Source organism: Pelophylax lessonae, assembly GCF_965119305.1.
Source record: "Pelophylax lessonae genome assembly, chromosome: 7".
NCBI lineage: Eukaryota > Metazoa > Chordata > Amphibia > Anura > Ranidae > Pelophylax > Pelophylax lessonae.
In genome coordinates, this window is record NC_138774.1 from 200,359,288 (window position 1) to 200,387,041 (window position 27,754).

The 27,754-nt window shown below is 41.3% G+C and overlaps 1 protein-coding gene across 1 annotated transcript; it reads left to right on the forward strand.

Annotated features, from left to right (window-relative positions):
• Positions 1–128: 128 nt before the first annotated feature.
• On the forward strand, positions 129–27,754 carry LOC309559737 (sodium-dependent phosphate transport protein 2C-like). Its single transcript, XM_082263164.1, has 12 exons — positions 129–263; positions 1,987–2,091; positions 2,594–2,722; positions 4,047–4,190; positions 12,552–12,663; positions 12,950–13,145; positions 13,447–13,542; positions 14,239–14,356; positions 17,758–17,925; positions 20,112–20,228; positions 23,377–23,501; positions 26,751–27,754. The coding sequence occupies exons 1-12, from the start codon at positions 164–166 to the stop codon at positions 27,261–27,263; spliced, it is 1,923 nt and encodes a 640-aa protein (XP_082119290.1). The 5' UTR covers positions 129–163; the 3' UTR covers positions 27,264–27,754.

The following is a 27,754-nucleotide window of genomic DNA, read 5'->3' on the forward strand; positions in this document are numbered from 1 at the left end:
AGGAAAGAGGGGCAGAGGCACTTTGTTAGTCCATCGAACTGAAGGACAGTTGGGAGCTGTGTATTTACTACATAAGATATTTCCATATTAATAGGTAATTTTTATCTTCCCTCCAGTGTAACACCAGAACAATAAGAAAACATCTGAGAACATTGCCTCCAACATGCCATTCACCAGCAACAACCCACAGGTTCCCCTCTCTGACATTAAACTGGGCCTCAATGACACACCGGTAAAGATTCCATTAGATGAGATTCCAACAGGTAAGGCTGAACAATACTAAATCACTAACATTTATATACTCTCAGCCATAAATCATTTTTAAAGATTAAGGCAAGAAATCTAAATCTCAAGATCATGTATTGGAATATGACACTTACTTCGGTGCTCCTGATCCAGGAATCTTCATCTTTAAAATGTCAACTCAAGGCCCTTGCAGGCCTTTTGCTCACTTCCCTGTACAGGTGCAAAATTCGTGGTTGACCCCCAAGATGTCCCTTGGGATTTTTCCAACAAGTGAGCCCACACAGAGCAGGGTTCAGGGCATGTAAGTGCCCGAATGAGTTAGATGCAAATTTATGGCTCATAAGTACAGAAGGGTAATTTACTTTAGTGCTCTCTCATACCTTTTTATTTTGGAACTTGAGAAAGCAGGATGCCTTCATGCCTAGTGTGCAGCATGCTGTGAAGGGAAAGTACTCACAGTATACACTGCATATGCGGCACTACTTGTATCTACAAAAGTTTCCCTAATTACTATGCCACAAGTGAGCATCTCACAGGCACAAAAAAAAACTCACGACAGAGGAATAATATTATTTTTTTAATTAACTTATTCACTTTCATATGTTGCAGTATATAACAATGTATGCAGTATATAACATAAAATAAGCAGTACTGTCTGTAATGTACAAAATGGCATATAGACTGTGGCTGTTAGCAGTATGTAATGTACAACATAGCTTGTGGAGTGCTTCAGAGTAGGTAATATACAAAATACCATATACAATACAGTGGTCAGAACTTTATAACATATAACGCAGCATATATAGTGGAGGAGTCAGGCCTATTTAATATACAACAAACCTCATATAGTGCTTGGGTCAGGAGTATGTAATACATAGCATATAGGGTACCATGGTCCAGATTTTGTAATGTACAACACAAATTATTGAACTGAATGTTAGAGACTACATAATGCACAGCAAATAGAATTCATATGTTCAGGTGTATGCAAAGTACAACTTAGCATCTACAGTACAGCTTTTAGGACCATGTAAATGATAACATAGAATATTTAGTGCAGTAGTAAGGAGAATCTAACATACAGCATAGTGTATAGAGTGCAGGGATTAGAGTATATAAAATAGTGAACCTCTCATTGCTGATAAGTGGCAAGTAAAAATGCCCCAACATTGGTGGTCAAGTGGAGAAAGAATGTCCTGGTGGTCAATAGGAGGAGAAAAGGTGGTTAACAGGAGGGGAAAATGACATGGCATTGATAGTCAGTGCAAAGATAAAATGCTTGAGTGTTGGTGTGAGTAGAGTTTGAGGGAGAAAGACTGCACCAGCCTTAGAAGTCAGTGGGAGGAAAAGAAGCTTCAGCATAGGGGGAAGAAAACATGCCCGGGTGCCAATGAGTAACTATTCCTCTCCCAACCCCCCCATTGATGGTGGCCAGGGCGGACCAATACTGCCTAAGTGCTATTATCTGTGAATAATTACCCTAACATATGTCCCTAGGCTGCATCACTCAGCCACCTTTTAGTAAGGTCACAGCTGAAACTATATAGATACTGTTAGGCAGTTGATCACTCTGCCCAACAGTTCTAGCATAGATCCAGTGCTAGATACTAGAATGAGTGTTCTTAAAAAAAGAGAAAATCTGGATGCAACCATTTTCATTCAGATATTTTGAACAGCAAGCCCTAAAACCTCTAAATGTTGGAGGATGTAATCGTGTAGAATTCTGATGTTTTACTATAGATTCTTCATACACATCCTCTATCGATCTGCCCCATGAAGAGGCAAATGAAGAAATTGATCCCTGGGCCTTGCCTGAACTTCAGCCATCTGGTCCCTCCTGGAAAGGTGGGTTCTGAATTAGGTTATTTAAAGTTTATTTAGTTAACATTAAGTATACAAATCCAAAACCTTTTTTTAATTTTGGATAGAGAAGGACATTAATAAAACCCTTGTCAAGTGTTTGTGTGCATGTTCTTTTTTTGTGATTAATTTGTGCAGATTTCCCATCACCTCCTGTCCCAGAAACACAACAGATATTGAGAGGAAATCCCTCCAAAGTGAACATCCTCTATTGGATCATTGCCATTGGAACAGGAGTTTTGGTGGAAAGATTTCCTCTTACCTTCTGTTCCACTAAAAACTGTAAAATTCTAAAGTTCCCTTCACTTTTTTCCTAGAGCAATGATGATTAGGACAAATAAAGAGAGTGAATCTTCACAGCAGAGCAACATTAAAGCCCTGAGAGGGGTTCTACCCCTTTCACCCTCAAACCAAAAAAAAGATTGGGCTTTAGAAATACTTAAAATACTAAATGAGTGATATAATATTTCTTTTATCTTCTCTGCAGAGATGAACAATAAAGACAGAGTGAAAAGAGTTGTGATGGGGCTGGTCAAAGGTTTCCTACTTTTAGGGTTCCTCTATTTGTTCATCTGCTCCTTGGATGTTCTGAGTTCCGCTTTCCAGCTAGTTGGAAGTAAGTAAACCAGTCAAAATAAAAAGTATTTTTCTAAAGAGTATGAACTTGAAAAATAGTAGTGAGAGAACTAGTGCAATTTTAAAAAAAAGTTTTTCCAAAAAGTTGAAATGTAAACAAATATGTTGAGGTGCTAGTGATATTAGGCCGCTGAAGATTTCAAAAAGCAACTCCATTTGCTTTGTTTTATACTTTAACCACTTTACCACTAGAGGATTTTGCTGTCTTACGTCTGGGCCACTTTTTGCGATTCGGCACTGTGCGACTTTAACTGACAATTGCGCGGTCGTGCGAAGCCATACCCAAACGAAATTTACGTCCTTTTTTTCCCACAAACAGAGCTTTCTTTTGGTGTGATTTTATCTTTTTGCGCTATAAACAAAAAAAGAGCGTAAATTTTGAAAAAACAACAATATTTTTCACATTTTTTTATATGAAATCCCCCCCCAAAAAAATGTAAAAATCTAAATTTTTAAAAATTTTTGGCCAATTTGTTTTCTGCTACCTATGTTTGGTGAAAAAAATCACAATAAGCGTATTTTGATTGGTTTGCGCAAAAGTTATTGCGTTTACTAACTAAGGGAAAGATTTCTGTCATTTTTGGTGTTTTTTTTTTTAACAAGTAATGGCGGCGATCTGCAATTTTTTTTGTGGGACTGCGACATTGTGGCGGACAGATCGGACCCCTGACTGACATTTTTGACACTTTTGGGGGTACCAGTGACATTACTGCAGTAATCAGTGCTATATATATATATGCACTGTTACTGTAAAAATGACACTGGCAGGGAAGGGGTTAATTTTATTGGAGAGGGAGGGGTTAATGTATGCCTGGTGCTTACTAACATGTGTTGGGGGAGGTGACTGAGTGACACAAGGACAGATCCAGGGTTCAGCTATGCTGAACCCTGCAATTTGACCCTGCCTGTCACTTAGGAGATCCGCCCGCTCGATTCCCCGACGATCGGGGAAGAGCAGCAGTGATCGCCACTGCTCCTCCCCTGGCCCGACTCCCGCTGTGACTGAATACAGCGGGAGCGAGCCTCCGGCGGCGCGCGCGCCCCGCCGAGAAAGGGGAGTGTCTGGCGACGTAGGCCTACGTCGCCAGACGATAACGGACCACTTTGCCGCAGTAGTGTTCGAGTGAGCAGACGGCAAGTGGTTAATACTCACATCTTATGGTCCTGTGAATCGTTTAGTGTGCACTATATCCTATCTAGGGATGAGCTGTCAGTTCAGTCTTGCATCATCATCATATACAGTATCAACAGAGTGCCTCAACCTCCAAATATTGAACTTTTATCCACTTTATGCTTTTTTGCAGGTAAACTCACCGGTGATATTTTCAGTGACAATGACATTCTAGCCAATCCAATTGCTGGTCTGGTCATTGGTGTCCTGGTTACAGTTCTGGTGCAAAGCTCAAGTACTTCATCTTCCATTATTGTCAGCATGGTGTCCTCTGGAAGTAAGTATTGATACAGATTACATAACCAAAACCCAGGGCAAAAAAGGACTAGAAAAAGAAGCAGCTATAGCATTTATAAGATTTACCATTGGAAGATTTCCCCCTCTATTACTTTTCTGGGGACAACCCAAAATGTGGGGTTTTCTTTTACTTTCATTTTCAATGATAACTGTAAACAAGACAAATCGAGAGGGTGAATCTCCTTAATAGGGGCACAGACAGACAGCAATCAAAACTGACAGGGGTTCCAATCCCTTTCCACTCTATCCAAACGGAAAAAAGTTTTGCGTTTAGTTACAGTATCTCACAAAAGTGAGTACACCCTCACATTTTTGTAAATATTTTATTATATATGTTTATGTGACAACACTGAAGAAATTACACTTTGCTACAATGTATTGTAGTGAGTGTAAATTTGCTGTCCCCTCAAAATAACTCAACACACACAGCCATTAATGTGGAAACAAAAGGGAGTACACCCCTAAGTTAAAATGTCCAAATTGGGCCCAATTAGCCATTTTCCCTCCCCCGTGTCATGTGACTGGTTAGTCTTACAAGGTCCCAGATGGGAATGGGGAGCTGGTGTGTTAAATTTGGTGTTATCGCTCTTACTCTCTCATACTGGTCACTGGAAGTTCAACATAGCACTTCATGGCATAGAACTCTCTGAGGATCTGAGGATCTAAAAAAAAGAATTGTTGCTCTACATAAAGATGGCCTAGGCTATAAGAAGATTGCCAAGACCCTGAGCTGCAGCATGGTGGCCAAGACCATACATCGGTTTAACAGGACAGGTTCCACTCAAAACAGACCTCGCCATGGTCGACCAAAGGAATTAAGTGCACGTCATATCCAAAAATTGTCTTTGGGAAATAGACATATGAGTACTGCCTGCATTGCTGCAGAGGTTGAAAGGGTGGGGGGTCAGCCTGTCAGTTCTCAGACCATACGCTGCACACTGCATAAAATTGGTCTGCATGGCTGTCCTCCCAGAAGGAAGCCTCTTCTAAAGATGATGCACAAGAAAGCCTGCAAACAGTTTGCTGAAGACAAGCAGACTAAGGACATGGATAACTGGAGCCATGTTCTGTGGTCTGATGAGATCAAGATAAACTTATCAGATAGTGTCAAGTGTGTGTGGCAGCAACCAGATGAGGAGTTCAAAGACAAGTGTATCTTGCCTACAGTCAAGCATGATGATGGGAGTGTCATGGTCTGGGGCTGCATGAGTGCTGCAGGCACTGGGGAGCTACAGTTCATTAAGGGAACCATGAATGCCAACATGTACTGTGACATACTGAAGCAGAGCATGATCCCCTCCCTTTGGAGACTGGGCCGCAGGGCAGTATTCTAACATGATAGCGACCCCAAACACACCTCCAAGACGACAACTGCCTAAGCTAAAGAAGCTGAGGGTAAAAGAGATGGACTGGCCAAGCATGTCTCCAGACTTAAACCCTATTGAGCATCTGTGGGGCATCCTCAAACAGAAGGTGGAGGAGTGCAAGGTCTCTAGCATCCACCAGCTCAGTGATGTCATCATGGAGGAGTGGAAGAGCACTCCAGTGGCAAACTGGGAAGTTTTGGTGAACTGCATGCCCAATAGGGTTAAGGCAGTGCTGGAAAATAATGGTGGCCACACAAAATATTGACACCTTGGGCCCAATTTGGACATTTTAATTTAGAGGTTTACTCACTTTTGTTGCCAGCAGTTTAGACATTAATGGCTGTGTGTTGAGTTATTTTGAGGGGACAGTAAATTTACACTGTTATACAAGCTGTACACTCACTACTTTACATTGTAGCAAAGTGTCATTTCTTCAGTGTTGTCACATGAAATATTTACAAAAATGTGAGGGTTGTACTCACTTTTGTGAGATACTGTATACTTTAAGTGTCAGTACCTTTGCCACTATTCCAAGTGAAAGTATAATTCAAACCAAAACTTTTTGGTGGTGAGGACTGTCCGGGTTTTACTGATGTCTGTGTCCCTGTTTTGAAGATCAAATCTCACCGTTTGTACTGGGGTATGTTGTTACAGTGAGAAAAAGTTGGAGGGAGTCCCAAGTGTTCCCATTTGGATAAATGTTCAGGTGATAACTGACAAAGGTGTGATTTCCCCAAATCGGGGGCATTTTGGGGGGGGGGATTTCCACTTGTAGTGGTGTCTTTAGGAACAGAAAATGCAGTGAAGTTTCCTCAATGAGAACACAGACCTCCTGTACTACTAAATTCTATGTATGTGAATCTGAAAACTCTACTAGAGACTGAGTAACACAGAGGCACTCTTGAAGGTTTTCTGTATTATCAGCCTTCTAGAGGATTGGAATATAAGAACAAGGTAGTCCTCCAGCCGAAATAGGAAGTTTGACTAGAGGCTAGGGAGAGAAATAAAAGTTTGGGTTTAGTCCATAAAATACTAAAGAATATTTTTAGGGAAGGTACCCTTAACATTAGATGATGCCTGAAGATATTCATAGATGACTGCTCTCAAAGAAAAGCCAGTCAAAAAAAGATCCTGCAATGGTGAGATCATGAATACATATCTGAAGGCCATCCTTTCTTTAAACAGTTTACAGGGAAACTGATAAATTTAAAACATTAAAGCCCCCATTCTGAGCTTACTTTTAGGGTCAGTAGTCATTTTTAGTAGGTCAATAAGCCATAGTACAAGATCAATAGTCATAGATAATAAAGTAAGGATAGGTCGCATTTTGCCGTGGCAGCTCACATATTTTTTTTTCATAACAGATGGTGTTGTTTGGTTTCACAATTATTATGGTATGTTGCTTCTGTGACGGAAGTCAGTTTGATTGGGGGGCCTGTGGAACCCAGCTTACCTTAGAGAGGTTGAGAAATCCCTCTCTAGGCTCTCTAGACTCCATAGGCCCCTCTTATGTGTAAGTCACCCTGTGTCTATTAGGGGCACAGGGTGACCAGGAAAATAATGGACACTGAGAATATGGTTTGGATTGCTTCAAATTGGACAGTAATATTTATAAACAATATCTCTCAAGAAATATATGACGGTTTAATCCCACTTTACACTGTGAGATCTATAGCCTGTTGTAGATTGTTGCCATGAAGTCTGTAACTCCTAAATAATCTAAGCATTGTTTAGATGTGGATTCCATGTACTCCACCTAGGCTGGTTTAAGTGCTAAATAATTAGCTCAAGTTAAATAAATCACTGTCATCTATTAGTTATTAGTGGGAAAGTAGAATACTGTTTGTGTTGGTTGTTCCTTAGATATGTTAATTATATTTCTGTACACAATTTCATCTGCATAGGATAATATAATCAGGCACCTGACCTGATGTGGTATATATTCGGTGTGAGTTTGTTCATTAAATTTTCCAGATCTTATACAAGCTATTTTCGGCTAGTTTTGTATGGGGGAGGCTAGAATACCTGATATCTTTGTTCAAAACTGAAGGAAGCAGTATTCTGACGGAAGCACACAAGCACATTGTGGGGTCGCGGTTCCATTACATTGGTGGCAAGCGGTGGGATGCTTCCTGCAGTCTGGGACATCCAAACCACCACTGGGATCCAAGGTCTGGATAGCAGAAGAGGAGAGGTACAGATACAAGCCCCATAGAAGAGGAATTCAGAAGGAAGTTGCGAGAGATGCGGATACAGCACAGAGAACCAGTGTCAAAGTAGGTCCTGCTAGGATGGTATGATTCAATCCACTTGGAACTCTGGAAGGAAACGCTAGCCCGTGAGCAGCGACACCAGGGAAAAACCCTCCCCTCCATCCAGGAAAGGTACTGGTCACAGTATGGATTGCGGGTGCTGTTTTTGGAAGATAAATCGCACAAGGAGCAAACAGAGTTAAGCAGGCTGGTCTGGGCAGAGATGCATTTGGAAGAGAGCTATAGAGCCCTCCGGTGGCATGTATCCAAAGCATGCTCTTGAATAGCAGATGACAGCCCAATGGAAGGCTTTGGCTATCGCGGCCTGGGGCTGTTGTACGGGAAGCTGCAAGGGGACCCTAACTTTGGGAGCAATCTGGAGTGGCAGTTAGAGGAAATTATGGATTACAGAGAAGAGATCCTGAACATCTCGGAAGTGTTCTGGGCACTGGAAGTTTTTGGAGTTTCTGGCCGTTAAGGAATGGGAGCTGGAGAACGCCTACAGACTGCTGCTAGACCAGTGTTTCTCAAGTCCAGTCCTCAAGGCACACCAACAGGCCAGGTTTGCAAGATAACTGAAAAACATCACAGGTGATAATATTTGCTGCTGAGTGATTGCAGTATTCTAGTCTGCATCTCCCCAAGGTAATACTTTAAATCTGGCCTGTTAGTGTGCCCTGAGGACCTGAGTTGAGAAACACTGTGCTAGACTCTGCTCAACGCCAGAGCTAGGCTCTCTTTGCCTGAGAATATCCAGAAGTACCAGCTGACAGTCTGGAAATCTGGGCTGAAGAGTCGGTAATGTGGCACAGTAACAGTGTGCTTTGCTCACCTGCACCCCCAGCTATGGAAGCGGAGCTCTTATGGCGGATGCAGCAAGTGTTGACTAACTGTGACGATCCTGTTTCTGCACAGGATGAGCTTGGATAGAGGAATGCGTCTGTCGAGCAGCTGGATAAAGGTACGGGAGATGGAGCAGTCAGCTCATCTTCCCAGCTGCAGTTCAAGGGCTCGGGAGAAGAGGAAGCCATTCTCATTCCCCAGCCACAGATCAGAGAAAACAGGGATTTAATTGATTTTTCATCAGAGGATGTTATGGATGATAAATCACCCACCAAAGTGTTGGCCCTAGGCCCAAGTGCCACTAGCCTGTGCCCTGGACTTTCAACGATTCCAGAAACTGGGGATTTAGTAGACTTTTCTGCTGAAGAAAAACAACCTGGTGAGCATCCAGCAGAAGAGCTGACATCAGGGCCAAATATCACTGAGCTCTGCCCAACACCAACAGCAGGTTCAGCCTCCCTGAGAGAAGAGGCAGCTGGTCTTTCTGCTACACCACTAACAGGGACATGGGATTTCCTGCCATCAGCATCTGTGGAGTTACAAGAAACTTCTCCAGCTGAAGCGCTGACAACTGGACAGAGGGTCCAAGACCTCTGGCCCACACCTGCCGCAGTTCTGGAGGCCCAGGGTGAGAATATGGCGGTCACTCCCCAGCAGCAGATCAGGATCCAGGGGGAGAAGGGAGAGGAGGTTGTCGCCCTCCCTCTCCAACAGTCAGACAGAGCGGAGGAAACTGTCTTCCCTCCCCAGCCAGGATCTGTACACCTGGGAGACGGTACCAGAGAAAGGTTGTCCCAACAGCCAGATGAGGGTAAGGAAGATGAAGCAGCCGACTCCCCTTCCCAGCAGCAGATGGCATCCCAGAATGATGACACCAACCCAGCAGAAGAGCTGGAAACAGAGCAGAGAGCTGCTGGCCTCGGCCCTCAACTAAAAAAGGATGGCTTTCCTGAGAAAGTAGATGGGACTACAGTCTCAACCTGTATACCCCAGGGATGCTGGTCAGTCGGCCCAGATCCCCAACAGCATGACGAAGTGAGCCGTGCCACCCTGTCTTTTCTCCAGCGGCTGAGGGGACTCCCGGGAGAAGGGCCAGTCCACGCTTCTCCCCAGCGGCGCTATGTTCTAAGAGAGGCAGAGGTTGGCTGGGAGAGTAATGCTCTGTTCGGGACAATTTGTTTGGGGTACTGTGTGGGTACGGGCATTGGGGGACTGGAACTATAGACTAACTTCAAAGTCATTTTCAAACAACAAAAGCAAAGAGAGTTGCAAAGATAAGGCTCAACACTGGTTTGTGAAAAAAATATTGTAAATGAAAACACTTTATGGAGGATAGAACACATAAAAAACCAGACACATTTGGATGCCTGGTTTATTAGAATAGCCTGTGAAATCTCTCCCACAATAGACCTTGTCCATACTTAATTAAAACACACTATGAACTCTAGTAACCACTCCGCACGTCCTGAAGAAGCGTGCTGGGTCACGTGAAACGTCAACGTCACACGCCCAACTCTCCACTCCTCCGAAGCCGGCCGTTGTATGGGTATTGCTCCCGGAACCCACGATCGATAGCTTGTGCGGTTGGGGCCACTATTAAGGACCAGCACGAATAGCCTGTAGCTCACTTTGCAGCTTACCTGAGGAGAACCCTTCAAGAGTTCTGTGCACAGTTCAACACCAAATGGATGGCACACGATCCAAATTTTTGGAAACAGCTAAAACCGTCTACCCTTCATTGGCTTGGTAAGAGACATTCATCATTTTCATTTAGAAAAGCCATGCCAGAGTTTGCACTTTGAACCAGGTTGTTACTGGACTGTTTGCTCATTTCAACTGGCAAGTGATTTCATGAATACTTGGGCAACCAGCCAAATTAACTCAAGCATATTATGAAGGGTGGAACCCTGTGCTTGTGTACTAAGCTGTGGAATGAGCCCTGTGAGATCCACGAGATTTAAAAGCCAACCTAACAGCTTGTTTTTTTTCGTTTTGAACCCACTATATACTGTTTGGACTTTGCAAGGTGCTACATCTCACTAATACTATTGACTGTATTATCGTGAATTAATGACCTTCTACACTGGGTTCTCTTTATGCTGCTTATCCCTTAGATCCATGATCTACGATATGGGCCACACAAGGCCATAACACCACACAATTTGCTACAGCTTGATCGAGATATTTTCTTCTTGGTCACAATCAGTGACCTGGCTCACCTGCTGGACTGACTTACATTAGCTGCTCCCTCTGCTGGCAATTGACAAGCCCACTACTACTGGACTGTCATCCCTTCAGGTTCAAGCCACAAAGCCATTTGACCCCTTGACAGCGGCCCTGTCTATATCATTAGCCCACTTAGGAGCTTCTGAATCTCAGAGGGGTGCACCTCTTGACACGGCAGTGAAGGCTTTGTCTACCTCTAACGAAATTAAAAAGGGGGAGGCCGGGTGTGGCCTGGGTGGGGGGCGGAGTGGTTACTAGAGTTCATAGTGTGTTTTAATTAAGTATGGACGAGGTCTATTGTGGGAGAGATTTCACAGGCTATTCTAATATACCAGGCATCCAAATGTGTTTGGCTTTTTATGTGTTCTATCCTCAATAAAGTGTTTTCATTTTCAATATTTTTTCACAAACCAGTGTTGAGCCTTATCTTTGCAACTCTCTTTGCTTTTGTTGTTTGAATATCACTGCCTAGTTGCTTGGCTCCCCAGTCTAATCAACCGTATGGTATGGAAAACATTATATACAATTATATAGTGGTGTGTCTTTACCCAGGGATAAATCTCCTTCTTCGTCTTAGTAACTTTGAAGTCAACCTGTCTGTGGTCTCCTCCTGTGTTAGTCTACTTCCGAAAGGGGAGCGATGTGGCGGGAGTGACTTTGGTTTCGGGGGCCCGTGGAACCCAGCTTACTTTAGAGAGGTTCAGAAATCCCTCTCTCAGCTCCCTAGGCCCCTCTTTTGTGTAAATCACCCTGTGTCTATTAGGGGCACAGGGTTACTAAGAAAATAATGGACACTGATAATATGGTTTGGATTGCTTCAAATGGGACAGTAGTATCTATAAACAATATTGCTCAGGAAATATATGAAGGTTTAATCCCACTTTACACAGTGAGACCTATAGCCTGTTGTAGACCATTGCCATGAAATCTGTAACGCCTAAATAATAAAAGCATTGTTTAGATGTGGATTCCATGTACTCCCCCTAGGCTGGTTTAAGTGCTAGGTAATTAGCTCAAGTTAATTAAATCACTGTCATCTATTAGTTGTTAGTGGGAAAGTAGAATACTGTTTGTGTTTGTTGTTCCTTAGATATGTGAATTATATTTCTGTACACAATTTCATCTGCATAGGATAATGTATTCAGGCACCTGACCTGATGTGGTATATATTCGGTGCATAGGTTTGCGCAGCCTATTGCATTAGGGTGTGCACCCCAAAGTTTCAATACACATGCATGTGTGTGCCTACATGTATATGTCCCCGGTACATTACTCTCCCTGCTGGCACAATGAAATAGAAGTGTGTAGGCACTTCTCTTATGGCAGAGCAAGTCAGAGGGATATCTTTTCCATCTCCTCACTGCCAAACAGAGTGATAATGCTAATGTGCCCTAGGTGATTAGGGTGTGCCCAGGCACACTAAGCACACCCTGTGTGCACGCCTATGATTCGGTGTGAGTTTGTTCAATAAATATTCAAGATCTTATACAAGCTATTCTCGGCTAGTTTTGTATGGGGACGGCTAGAATATCTGATATCTATGTTCAAGACTGAAGGAAGCCGTATTCTGACGGAAGCACACAAACACATTGTGGGGTCGCAGTTCCGTTACAGCTTTTATGTGCAAAATTCATGTCTTCTTCTCTCCTGCAGTACTAAATGTGAAAGCATCTATACCCATCGTTATGGGAGTGAACGTTGGAACCTCAGTTACCAGCACATTAGTGTCCTTGGCACAGTCAGGAGATCGCAATGAGTTTCGAAGGTAAAATTCATTACATTTTTTGGATACACTAAATAAATCTTTGTGGCTGGTTCTAATATGTTCAAGACTTGCAGATCAGCACAGTAGATAATATTTTCACCTGATGGAGCACAACTTGACAAGATGCGAAAGATGGGATTTTACAACTACACTGTGAAACACAAAGTTATATAGGGAGCTAATAGATATATTCTTCTTTTTGGGTACAAAGCTGGATGTATAAAATGTTAGAATGTTGGATAACTGGAGTAGCATCTGTGTAACAATTTCAATTCATTGGTTGTAGGGCCTTTGGTGGTTCAGCTGTGCATGGAATTTTTAACTGGTTGACAGTGATTATACTACTTCCTATTGAGCTGGGAACAGGTTACCTCTTATACCTGTCCGAAGCTATCATTAAAAGCTTCAACATTCATGCTGGAGGCCAAGCCCCGGATATTCTAAAAGTCATCACCCGGCCCTTCACCGATCTCATTATCACGGTGAGAGATTCTCTATCTATCTATCTATCTATCTATCTATCTATCTATCTATCTATCTATCTATCTATCTATCTATCTATCTATCTATCTATCTATCTATCTATCTATCTATCTATCTATCTATCTATCTATCTGTCTATCTGTCTATCTGTCTATCTGTCTATCTGTCTATCTGTCTATCTATCTATCTATCTATCTATCTATCTATCTATCTATCTATCTATCTATCTATCTATCTCTGGTGTGTGAGCATATATAAATCACACTATCTGAATTCAACCTTCCTATTGATGCCCTCTAGTTGGACAGCTCTGTAATCACTGGAAATGCTATTGGAGATCCTGAAAGTGCAAATAAAAGTCTGATCAAGAGATGGTGTGAAATCGAAAAGAAAAATGTAAGTGTCAAATTCCACTGTTTTTTTTTTTTATTAAAAAGCTATCCAACTGTCCACTATCCCCATTATGGTGATACTGTATCAAATATTGCAGAGGAGGACCAAGCGGGTTTAATAGATCTTGTACACATATTAATCTTTAAACTGATTGTAAACCCTTACATATACCCACTGAAGTGACTGGCCTCAATGTGGTACACAGAGATTAAATAAATCCTCCTACATAAATTGTACCTATTTACCTACAGTCTTCTCTTCTCTTCATCCATCCCAAGTCTGACCTGTCAGAAAAAAGGGGGAGGAGAGCTGAAGTCACATCCTGCAAAGCTCAGTGAGGAGAGCTCTGAGAGCTGATTGGAGGGAAGAGAAAAAACCCCTCCAAACAACTCACAGGAAGAGAGCCGGGGCTTTCAATCAGCTGGAGCTCCCTCCACTGTCACCTTTTTTCTCTTGGTGTCAGGAAAACTTGTCAGCAGTGACTCATGCAGATAGCAGATGAATGAGGCAGCAGACAGAAATTACACTTATTGCTCTGGATTGAGACAAGTACACACTATAGAAGGATATGTTTTGTTCATATTTCAGGTCTGAGATTTACAACCACTTTAATGATATTGTTGGAAAGTATGTTTCTGTAGACCTGGGGAAAAAAAAAAACACTTCAGCAAATTCTTTTCTTTATTTCAAATTTTCAAGATGACTGTGCAGTTCCCAGTTAATAACCTGACCGACTGCAGCACATTTTTCTGCTTCACCAACACATCTGGAACTTTCGTAGAAATGAACACTACAGTAGAAGAAAACCTAAAGAGATGTAAGTGTGAGATTAGAGACATCTGGTTGCTAGAAAATGCCCCAAGCTTGTACAGTGGGGAAAATAATTATTTGATCATAGGTGTATTTTAAATGATAGAGACGGAATATCAACTAAATATCCAGTAAAAACTCATAAAACAAATGCTATAAATTAAGTTGCAATTCAGTGAGTAAAATAGGTATTTGATCCCCAAGCAAAACATGACTTAGTACTTGGTGGAGAAACCCTTGTTGGCAAGCACAGAGGTAAGACGTTTCTTGTAGTTGGTGACCGGGTTTGCACACATCTCAGGAGGTATTTTGGTCCACTCTTCTTTTCAGGTCTTCTCTAAATCCTTAAGGTTTCTTAGCTGTTTCTTGGCAACTCAAATTTTCAGTTCCCTCTATAAAATTTCTATAGGATTAGGGTCTGAAGACTGACTAGGCCACTCCATGACCTTACTGTGCTTCTTTTTGAGCCACCCCGTTGTTGCCTTGGTGATGTGTTTTAGGTCATTGTCATGCTGAAAGACCCATCTACGACCCATCTTCGGTGTTCTGGCTGAGGGAAAAAGGGTCTCATCCAAAATTTTACAATCTATGGCCCCATCCATTAGCCCATTAATGCAGCAAAGTCGGCCTGTACCTATAGCAGAGAAACAGCCCCAAAGCATAATGTTTCCACCTCCGTGTTTGACTGTAGGGATGGTGTTCTTAGGGTCATAGTCAGCATTTTTCTTCCTCCAAACACGGCGAGTCAAATTATTAACAAAGAACTCAATTTTGGTCTCACCTGACCACAAAGCTTTCTCCCAATCCTTCCTTGAATCATTTAGATGTTCATTGGCATGACTGTTTATGTGCCTTCTTGAGGAGGGACTCGCTGTGTTTGGAGGAAGAAAAATGCTGACTATGACCCTAAGCACACCATCCCTACAGTCAAGCACAGAAGTGGAAACATTATGCTTTGTGGCTATTTCTCTGCTAAAGGTACAGACCAACTTTGCCGCATTGAGGGGCCAATGGATGGGGTAATGTATTGTAAAATCTTGGATGAGAACCTTCTTCCCTCAGCCCGAACACTGAAGATGGGTCATGGATGGGTCTTCAAGCATGACATGGACCCAAAACATACCGCTAAGGCAACAAAGGAGTGGCTCAAGAAGAAGCACATTAAAGTCATGCAGTGGCCTAGTCTTTAGACCTTAATCCTATAGAAAATGTATGGAGGGAGCTGTAACTTTCAGTTGCCAAGTGACAGCCAAGAAACCTTAAAGATTTAGAAAAAATCTGTAAAGAAGAGTGGACTAAAATACCTTTTGAGATGTGTGCAATCCTGGTAACCAACTACAAGAAACGTCTTACCTCTGTGCTTGCCAACAAGGGTTTTTCCACCAATTACTAAATCATGTTTTGCATGGGGATCAAATACTTATTTTACTCACTGAACTGCAACTTAATTTATCACATTTGTTTTATGTGTTTTTTTCTAGATTTTAGGTTTATATTCTTTCTCTATCATTTAAATACACCTATGATAAAAATTTTAGACCCTTAATTCTTTGAAAGTGGGAAAACTTACAAAATCTGCAGGGGATCAAATCATTATTTTCCTTACTATATAGACAGTGAAGAATAAGGCATTATGCACATGGATGCTTAGCAGCTCCTGTGTGCTGAAGCATAAAATCCCTAGCGTTAACTCACACCCAAGGAACTGCACATGCTGCAATCAGGCACCAAAACAAGTGAATGGCTGTACACAACCATGCCACTTCCATCAATTTTTTGTAGGGAAGTGCCGTATACGCATCCGTGGGTAAACATTGATGCAGAAGCCTTTTTTTTTTTAGCATGGCTGCATACAGCCATTCACTTGTACTGGTGACTGTACACAGTACGTGTGGCACCCCTAGCACAAAAAAGCACTAGGGATTTTATGCCTAAACATAGGAGCTGCTAAGCGTGTATGTGCATGATGCCTAACAATGATGTGCAAGACTTTCTGTACAGAATTGCTTGTATTGATAACATGTACCATTAACGTGAAATCACTAATAGATGGAATCAGGATATTTACTGTATTTTCTGGCGTATAAGACTACTTTTGAACCTCAAAAAAATCCCCCAAAAATGGGGGGTCGTCTTATACGCCGAGTATAATATCTCCAAGGTAACTTAAGTATAAATATTACCGGTAGATGTAATCTCTCAAGACGCTGGTTGAGTGGGAATCCTGTACTGGTATACCGTATGTACTGTAGCTTCGGTAGCATACAATGTACCGTGCTGAGCCAATCAGGGAGAGCGATGTATTCTATTATTGAATGCAAAGCCTGCTCGGATTGGCGGAGTAACATCAGCACGCCTCTCTGACTCTGCCATTTCGAGCAGGCTTTGCATTCAAAAATAGAATAAATTGCTCACTGTGATTGGCTCAGCGCGGTACACTGTATGTAGCCGAAGCTACGGGACATACGGTATACCGGTACAGGATTCCCGCACGGCCAGCGTCTTGAGATGACATCTACTGGTAATACTTATACTTAGGGTACCTTGGAGATATGAGAGATGACATGTATTACATTACTTGGGGTACCTTGGAGATCTATGAGAAATCTGATGTTTTTCAATGGTGTTGCCTTGCTTCAGAAGGGGGGTAGTCTTATACGGCGAGTATAACCCAAAACCTATGTTTTAACTTGAAAATTAGGGGGGTCGTCTTATACGCCCAGTCTTCTTATACGCCGGAAAATATGGTATTTAAAATAGAAGGTAAAGTTTATGAGGCAAGTCCAGAAAATGTTTTACGAGCTTACCTCAATATTGTTTTCCCTTGAGGCTACATACAGTACATACATAGTTACATACATAGTAGTTGAGGTTGAATAAAGACAATAGTTCATCCAGTTCAACCTGTGTAGGTGTGTGTGGCCGTAATCATTTCTCATACCCCTGAATGTTATGATCCTTGAGATGTATGTCCAAGAGTCTTTAAAAAGTAGCCATACTCCCCGCAGTTACTACCATTTGTGGTAGAGAATTCCACAGTCTTGTAGCCCTTACTGTAGGTGAACAATGAACAGCAAGAAAGCCATTTTGTAAGATAACCCTATATACATGAGAGTACAGCTTTGTTATTGAGGTCTTTAACAAAGCCTTATTTCACCAAAATCAAAATCAATGTTTTTGACCATTAGAGGTACCATTCTATGAAAATGTAAATATTACTTTGAAATGGAGCAAATGTTTTGTAGTGTGAAGAAATATCCAAAAGTTTAGAGACTGCTCTGCACAAATACCCTAGAAAATTTAGGCTTTGTACTACATGGTCATCAAGAGAGTAAATAGGGCCTACAGTATAGCAGGTTAGTACTACCTTAGTGTATATCTGTGATTAATCTCTTTTCCTCAACCCAGGCATTCATATTTTTGCACACATCAATCTACCGGACATAGCAGTGGGTTTCATCCTCCTGACCGCATCATTGTTGGTGCTTTGCACGTGCCTCATCCTCATCGTCAAAATTCTTAACTCTGTCCTGAAGGGTCAGATTGCTCAAGTTATCAAGAAGATCATCAATGCAGGTGAAAATGTTTAAATCACAACTATGCTTAAATAATTAGCCTTCATTGGCACCAGCGGGGCCATATGTAGACACCATGTTGCCACCAAATTGATGTTATCCTTTTCTACAAGCTCAGTCTATTGTGTCATGTGATTAATAGAGTTAAAAACTATTGCTAGAATGTGCTATTGGAGGCAGCTTTATACAGTATGTAGAGGTAATAATTAAATATTCAGGCCACCAAACCAATGTAATGAAATATTGCTTAATGTTTTCCAAGGAGACTACTGATCCCTCTCAACATTCTCTGAACCCTACAGTGCTGTTACTGAATTTAGCTAGCAATATCCAGAGGTGGTCAGAAGAGGGAAACAAATTTAGAGAAATGTATAAATGTGGGGTTAGGTTAAGGCACCAACGAGTGCCCTTATGGTACATACATCCTGCACATCAGATCTGATATTCTCGGAAACATTTGAAAAACATATTCAAGCCAAACTCTTGGACTACCTACTTCAGAGTTTGGTTTAAAGTGGAGTGAAAAGGAAAACGTTTTTTTTTTTTTTTTTTCGAGAGTTACAACTCCTGTCATTTTTTTTTTTTTTTACATCTTTGTCTCATTGGGGAGATTTCCCTTCACTTCCTATCCAAAAGCCAAAAAAGGAAGTGAGGGGATATTTACCTAAGGTGATGGAATCAAGAACTAACATCCCCTTTGGAAGATTTACCCTCTATTCTTGTCCTAATGACAACCCCAAATTTGAGAATTTCTTTCACCCTCACTTTCGGTGATAATTGTGAATATGACAAATAGAGAGGTTGAATCTCTTCTGACAGGAGCTCTAATCCATCTCCACTAAAACTAAAAAAAAAAAGTTGTGTCTACAAGTATTAATGCAATCTGGTGTCATTTATTTCCAATGGCACCCCAAGCACCAAGGAAACACAATGGTAAGTGTCTGTTTTTTCTGGTACATTGGCATTGGCTGCCTGAATGCAGAAGGCCATATATATAGATGCATTAGCGCATGCAACGCATCGGAACAAAAAGAAGCGAATGGCCCTTTATATCAGGAGACTCCTGATAGATAGATTTTAAATTTTGTTGTCTGTAAAGATTCAATATTATTAGAATATAGAACAATATATAATATAATTACAAATGACAAATCACAAAAAAAATGAGCTTTTTCAAAATGTAAGTGTAAATAGACTTTCATCTAAGTCAGAACTGGGCAGGGGGGCTGCAGGTGATGGATAGAAGCTGACTCACCGCAGAACATTTACATATATTCTGTTACAAACATATACTTGGGGACAAAAAATTTAGGTAAGGCATTGTCACTTCCTACAGCAACCAATCAGAGTCTTCCTTTCAGTTTCTAGCTTGTACTAAAATAAGGCAAATTAAATCTGAATGGCTAGCATATGCTTTCAAAAATATACTAAATTTTATAATTCGTTATAACTAACTGCAATATCTTTGTATCACCCCCTGCAGGTTTAGGTCATAATGTACTAGTATGCACCATATACTAGCACTTTATACAAGACTTACCTGCATGCTGAGCCCTCCAATGCAGCAATGTCACAGCTCCCCATTGCTTCCATCCTGACCCGGTCTTCCTTGAGGGTTCGTAGGCGTCATGGCACAGAGCTCTGAGGGTACGCCATGGGTATGCCTTCCCTTTAGAGCGCATGCGTTGGTGAAATCACTGGCTGCATCCCATGTGAACATATATCCTAAACAGTGCAGGTTTAGAAGATATTCATTGTACCTTCAGGTAAGCCTTATTATAGGCTTACCTGTAGGTACAAGTTAAAAAGTGGACTTTACTTCCACTTTAAGATGTTACCATTTTATTGTGCTAATATCTGTTTCATAATTAAAGTAAAACCTCTACAGGCAAATAAAAAGCATTGCACAAAAAAAAAAAAAAAAAAAATGTTATACATATTTATGGTGTAATACCCAATGTGCAACACCCATGTATTTGGGCGCTGCCACCATAACTGGTGAAATTACTACAAGTAGTGCCACAAATAGTTTTCTAAATAATGTGAAACACAATATTTATTATTTACGTCAAAACCTCACTTAAATCTATCGCATTGCCTAATTAAAATACCAATACTTTTATAATGCAGCATACTGTTCATGTGTTTATTTAGGCATAAATATAATTATGAATTATGTGCACACAGACTTCCCGTTCCCATTCAGCTGGCTCACTGGATATTTGGCAATCCTCATTGGTGCTATAATGACATTTGTGGTCCAGAGTAGTTCCGTGTTCACTGCCGCTATCGTACCTCTGATGGGTGAGTGGATTTCATTAACAGACTTTTCTCCTTCCGAGCTTTTGTACTTGTTCAAGTATTCTTTTAAAATGCTGGAATGCAATTTACAGAATTTTGCTGTATCCACTTAATTGCTTCTACCAAAAGTGCCAAGCATGCTGTACTGCCACTAAGGGTTGGCACCATCATTGTAAATGCAAATTAAGACCTGGCCTAAAGTATATCTAAAGCTAAAATTGGGTAAAAATAGGTTTACATTTTCATGTCATATACTATACATTTGTTGGATATAATTTTTTTTTTTATCTCTGTGTGAATGCAATTAATTTATTACATAAAGTATATACTTTTCTACATACAATATACATACAATATACATACACAAACACACAAAAAAAGACCTGTACTTTAGGGAAATAAAGGACCTAGCTCACACGCTATTTTAAAAAAAGCCCCCTCTAAATAGAGCAGTCTACAGCCGTGGCCAAAAGTTTTGAGAATGACACAAATATTCATTTTCACAAAGTCTGCTGCCTCAGTTTTTATGATGGCAATTAGCATATACTCCAGAATGATATGAAGAGTGATCAGATGAATTGCAATTAATTGCAAAGTCTATCTTTGTCTTGAAATCTAACTTAATCCCATAAAAACATTTCCACTGCTTCTGTGAAGAAGACTTTAGGGCGCCCAAGAATGTCCAGCAAGCACCAGGACCATCTCCTACAGTTGATTCACCTGCGGGATCGGGGCACCACCAGTGCAGAGCTTGCTCAGGAATGACAGCAGGCAGATGTGAGTACATCTGCTTGCACAGTGAGGAGAATACTTTAGGAGGATGGCCTCGCGTCAAGGACAGCAAAAAAGCTACTTCTCTCCTGGAAAAATCAGGGACAGGCTGTAAGGTACAGGGATTGGACTGCTGAGGATTGGGATAAAGTCATTTTCTCTGATTAATCCCCTTTACGATTGTTTGGGGCATCCAGGAAAAAACCTTGTCAAGCCAAGGTAGTGGGCTCACTCACAATTTTACCTAAGAACACAGCCATGAATAAAAAATAGCACAAAAACATCCTCCGAGAGCAACTTCTCCCAACCATCCTAGAACAGTTTGGTGAGGAACAATACCTTTTCCAGCATGATGGAGCATCTTGCCATAAGGCAAAAGTGATGACTAAGTGGCTTGGGGAACAAAACATTGAAAATTTTGGGTCCATGGCCAGGAAACTCCCCAGACCCTAATCCCATTGAGAACTTGTGGTCGATCCTCAAGAGGTGGGTAAACAAAAAAACCCACAAATTCTGACAAGCTCCAAGCATTGATTATGCAAGAATGGGCTGCCATCAGTCAGCATGTGGCTCAGAAGTTGATTGACAGTATGCCAGGGTGAATTGCAGAGGTCTTGAAAAAGAAGGGCCAGTTCCCAACAATGGGCCCACCGTTCCGCTTTCTAGAATTAATAAGCGAGGATCCTGCTTGGATGGGCAGTAGCGGCCTGGAGCCCCCCTACATTGTAACACAGCGCCCTAATATGAAGCATTTCCAATAATCATCCCTGGTGGTCTTCTGGAGGAAAAATACATACATGAAATTTTAAAAAAAGATTACTTACACCTGTTCCTGGATTTCAATCTTCAGCAATGTGACAGTGTTCACTGGGTGCACTATCACAATGGCAACACAGCAGCAATGCAGGTGTATGAGGCTGTCTAATGATTATTTTCTTCTGCCACCAATTCAGAGAGATCTCACTCACTCTTTGCCCCAGCTCCTTGTAAAGGATCCGGGTTTCCAGGGACGCCAGAGTGACAAGCATGTGGTTTTCCTCAACACCTCATGGTCATGGACACCTGCTGTCTGATTCCTGCGCTTTTCAGCCCTTTCCCACAGGTGGTTAACCCCTTTCAGGGCCAATATACTCGTAGTGAGGGCTGGAGGCTCTTTCTCACTTAAGATCTCTTCAGCCTTCGAATTCCAAGACTTAAAGAATATGTTAACCCAACATTTCATAGTCCTGAAATGTGTCCACTGTACCGTGTTCTTGCATAATAAAGTATCCTGTTCTCTTTGTAATGCTACCTTTGTGTGAAATCCCTGGTGTTCCTGCCAGTCCCTCTGCTTTCCAAATTAAAAACTGGGACAACAACCCTAAAAATGAAGACACATATTTCTCATTAACCTTCTTAGCGGTATTCCCGAGCGTGGCTCAGGGTTAAATTTCAGAGCCAAAAACGGTAACCCCGAGCCACACTCGGGGTACCGCCAGAAGCATTGCTGGATCCTGAAAGCGGGGTTACTTACCTTGTCACCGGGATCCAGCGATGTATCCCGGTGGTGTCTAGCGGTGGATCTTCCTCCCGATCCTCTCCGTGCCCCGCCTTCCGTCTCCTGCGACGTGACGTTCGCAGGGGGGTGGAACCGGCGGCAAATTCAAATGTAAAACACACAAAACACACTGATACAATGCAAAATAAACAAAAAATCACATTAGTTTGCCCCCCAGTGCCCTTTCCTGCAGTTTTACTGTACTTTTTATGTATATATATATATATATATATATATATATGTATATATATATGTATGTATGTATGTGTGTATGTGTGTGTGTGTGTGTGTGTGTGTGTGTATGTGTGTATGTATATATATATATATATGTATATATGTATATGTATATATATATATATATATATATATATATATATGTATACATACATACTTTAACTTTTTTATAGTTTTTTATTATATTATAATTTATGATTTTGTGTTTCAAACTTCATCATATCTGAGATGTTATAAAGAAGAACGCACAGTAAAAAAAAAACATATGTAAATAGTTGGTTTGGGCTGCTCATTCTTAAGAATTACATGCAAAATAATTGTACCGCTTTCAGCACCTAAAGTCCGAAAGAATCATACCGCCAGGGAGGTTAAGGACCCAACCTAGGAGTCCTGTATATGTGTGCGTGTGTATATATATATATATATATATATATATATATATATATACAGGCCATAGTGGACATGTAAACTTACCACCATCATGATAATGTTACTTGCCCCTTAACTGTGTCACCACCAAATATTGATTCTTTTTATATGCTAAACTTGCTTTTGATAGGTACAATTGTCTAGGAAATTTTTTAATTAATAAATGTCTAATTTTTGCAGGCGTTGGCGTCATCAGCATGAAAAGAGCCTATCCTCTGTTCCTTGGATCCAATATTGGTACCACCACTACAGCTGTGTTAGCAGCCTTAGCCAGCCCCGCGTCTTCCCTAAGTGAATCAGTGCAGGTATGATGTCTTGTAATTCCTTGCTTGTTTTGAGGAATTTAAAAGGCTGCCAACATTTTATATACTGTGTGTGTGTGTATATACAGTATATATATATATATATATATATATATATATATATATATATATATATACCAAGAAAGTACTTGTAGAAATTAAAGGCGATTCAATGTTTTTTTTTTGCTTTTGTTTTAATCAGGTTAAGACCAGTTTGGGGTATTTCATCTTATCAATGATTGTGAATGTTTTAAAAACTTTGTATGATTTGAAACGATATATGTACATGGGGGCAGCCATATTTTCCAATTCTCCTTACTGTTTTATAGTGCCACACAAAGGTTGTGCTTAACTACTCTTTCTCATAAGGCAAGTCTATTAGTCAGCCAGAATATTGGTTCCCCTGCAGCTCTCCTTCTTTTGACTTCCACATAACTAATGTATAGTGTAATTGGTGGAGTTCGAAGGGAGGAACCAGTGTGGACTGTGGGGGGGGGGGGGCTGCAGAATAATTGCATTGGTATAGAGGTCTTCCCCTTTTTGCTATATTGAACACCATAGTAAAATATGGAGGAACAAAGCATGTATGTGAAGAGCAGTGGTGTATTTTGGTTTTGTGCTGCCCTAGGCAAGGTGGCACTGGTGGCCACTGATAAGGAGGCACTGATGAAGCTGCACTGATATGCGGCACTGATGGGCACTGATGGGCACTGATAGGCAGCACTGATGGGCACTAATAGGCAGCCCTGATGGGCACTGATAAGGAGGCACCGATTGGCAGCCCTGATGGGCACTGATAGGCAGCACTGATGGGCACTGATTGGCAGAACTATTAGGCGGCACTGATGGGGAGAAACTGATTCGCAGCACTGATAGGTGGCACTGATGAGGAGGCACCGATTGGCAGCATTGATGGGCACTGATAGGCAGCACTGATAGGGACTGGTGAAGAGGCACCAATTGGCAGCACTGATGGCCACTGATAGGCAGCACTGATGGCCACTAATAGGCAGCACTGATGGACACTGATGAGGAGTCACCGATTGGCAGCAGTGATGGGCACTGGTAGGTGGCACCGATAAGCAGCACTGATGGGCAGCACTGATTGACACTAAAGGGCAGGACTGATTGCCACTAATGGGCAACACTGATGGGCACTGTTGGGGCTGCACTGATAATTAGGACACTGATGATCAGCGTCCCCTTTTACACTTGCCGGTTATTGGCTTCTTCCTCTCCTCACTCTGTGACAGCTTGAGGAAAGAAATTCTGATATCCGAGCGTGTTTAGATCGTGATCAGCTGTGATTAAACACAGCGGATCACGTGGTAAAGAGCCGCTGTGATTGGCTCTTTACCCTGATCTGTGATCAGCTGTGTCTGAAAGACACAGAGATCACAGATCGCGTCGGGTGTGTTGTTTTGAATAGATGCCCTCCCAGACGTGGACAACCGTGCTGTAGCTGTCATTCTGCTATAGCGGGGTCGCCTGGGGGTGATGACGCCCCCTGAAAAATGCCATCCAAAGCATACGCTTTGTTTGCCTCATGACAGATACACCCCTGGTGAAGAGTCATATTAAATATGATTTTATGGTCAAAATAATGCAATATTAGGGGTTGATTTACTAAAGGCAAAATGGAAAGCTTAGTAAATGATACGAAGCTTTACTTTGCAAAGAATACCCAATCACATGCAAGGCAAATAAAAAAAACAGCATTTTGCTTTTACATGATTGGATCATGGAAGTCAGCAGACTTCACCTCATGTAATAAGCTCTGGAGTACCTGCACTTTTTAGAGCGCAACTGCACTTGCAATGTGCTCAGTCTATTTGGCTTTTTGTAAATCAACCCCACAGTGTCACTAAATTCCAAAAAAAAAATCTTTTTACATTTTACAGATAAAGTTAAGATTTCAGTGGTCACTACAACCAGAAAATCTTAAGTTGTTTTGGAATAACATGTCCCAGCATGGCAATCTAGACATTAAGAGTATATGGTCAAAAAAAGACCTCTCAGACCATGCTGGGACTGAATGTTCATGGCATCTGGAAATCTGCTGGCTGACTATCACTGGCTGAGATTCGTTTTTTTTTCTCTTCATTCAACCCATAGGGGGTTCTTTACGGTCATAGCGGTAAGGATGTAGAACTCCCTTCTACAATTAGTGGTGTTAGCCAGAGTTGTCGATAGTTAAAAAAAAAAAACACTCTTAGATGGGCATATTAGTGAACGCAATATACAGGGGTATAGGAAATGGTATTGACATAAACACACACATTCACACCCACATAGGCTGAAATGAATGGACTGGTGGTTTTTTTCAACCGTACCAGCTATGTAACTATGTATATTAGGGATTTTGCCTTAATTACCACCTTAAGCTTTTGGGAAAGCAAAAAATAATAATGTTTTTGAAGACCTCATTGAGGCTGAATTCACACCTCAGAATTTTAATTCGCCGTGTTTCTTCCCACGATTTCAAAGCGGCCAGGTGTGAAAAAAAAATCACAGAACGCACATTTGAGATGGCATTCATTTGAACAGCACCTAAAATCACAGTGCGGTTCTGCCGAGATTGTCGCGCAATAAATCGCACTGCAATTGAGGCAACCCGCATCGTGTGTGAAGCAAGTCGCCCAAAAGTAGCTCCTGAACTTTTTTTGGGTGACAAACTTCATGCAATGTGTTTTGCTGCGATTACAGCGCAATTTTAGGCACAACCGCCCTGCGATTTTAGGTGCCATTCAAATTAATGGCATCTCAAATATGCGTTCTGTGATTTGTCATTCACACCTCACCGATTTGAAATCACGGGCAGAATCGCGTAAAATCTGTCCGTGATTCAAAACGCCGAAGTATGAATGCATCTTAAATCATAATTCTCCTAACTCCTCACATTTTAATTATCCCATGAGCAATTCAAAACCTAAAATTCTTTGGTAGTCATTCTCTAGAAAATCTCAAAGAAATTATCCAATTTCAATGAAATTGTCAACTTTCTGGCTACCAACCAAAGTATGTTACAACTTGTAGTTCCAAAGATGCCTGTGTGAACTTTAGCACAGGAGATAATGACCTGGATATCTCAAATGTCCCCAATAAACCTTCCAAGTACTGAACACTGAGCAGATATTAGCCTACAAGACAGATAACATCGATGAAAGGAATTATGCAGTTTTGTAATAAATAATAGTTGTTTCTACTCTTATTATCTCCATATTTACTTAACCCTCTTCTTCTTTATTCTAGGTGGCATTCATTCACCTTTTCTTCAATCTCACTGGCATTATCCTCTGGTATGTTATCCCATACCTTCGTATACCGATCCATATAGCCAAAAAATTTGGAGATATTACAGCAAAATACCGCTGGTTTGCAGTTCTTTACCTCCTCTTGAGCTTCCTTATCCTACCCCTGGCTGTTTTTGGCCTGTCTATGGCCGGATGGATTGTGCTAGCCGCTGTCGGTGGTCCAATTCTGGTGGTCATTGCTGCAGTTATAATCATCAACATTCTTCAGAAGAGGTTGCCAAAATGTTTACCATCTTTCCTGAAGAACTGGGATTTCCTACCTATGTGGCTACACTCATTGGCACCCTGGGACAATCTTTTCTTCTCCATGTGTGGATGCTGTTGTAAGAAGTGCTCTCAGCACAGAGAAGGGGAAGAAAAATCAAAAGAACCTCTTTCCCTGAAGGACTCTCCATCCCTTGAGACTTGCTGCTATGACAATCCGGACTTTGTTCAATCCCAAGAGCTATGAGGGTGCAGCCTACACCCATGTGGATCTATAGGACTCAAAATCCCTCTTTTCACCAGCCCTACCCTCAACTATTTATGTGAAAGAAAACACTTTATTTTGTATTTTGATATAAATTCATGATATTTTTTGTACATAATATGGTGCTCTGTTCCAGGACAGAAAGGCCAAAAAGTCAACTGTAACCTGTGGTTGGATCAGATCATGTTAAACTTGTTTATTCTCTTAATACCCCACAAGGGGCCAGCTGTGATAAGGTTTTGATTGCAGTCTGCCCAAGGCTGGCATGAGAGCCATTTTTTTCCTTCCTGCAGAAAGTAGTCTTTGGGGTTTTTTTTTTAAAGCCACCTAAATTGAGTTAAGGAGAATTCCTAGATGGAAGTCATATTGGTCAATCTCAAACTAACTGAGCTAGCAATCTCGTGTTTTTTAGACCGTTTGGGGTAATAATGACTATATTAGCCTCTGGTTATTGAATTATAACAAGTAATGTT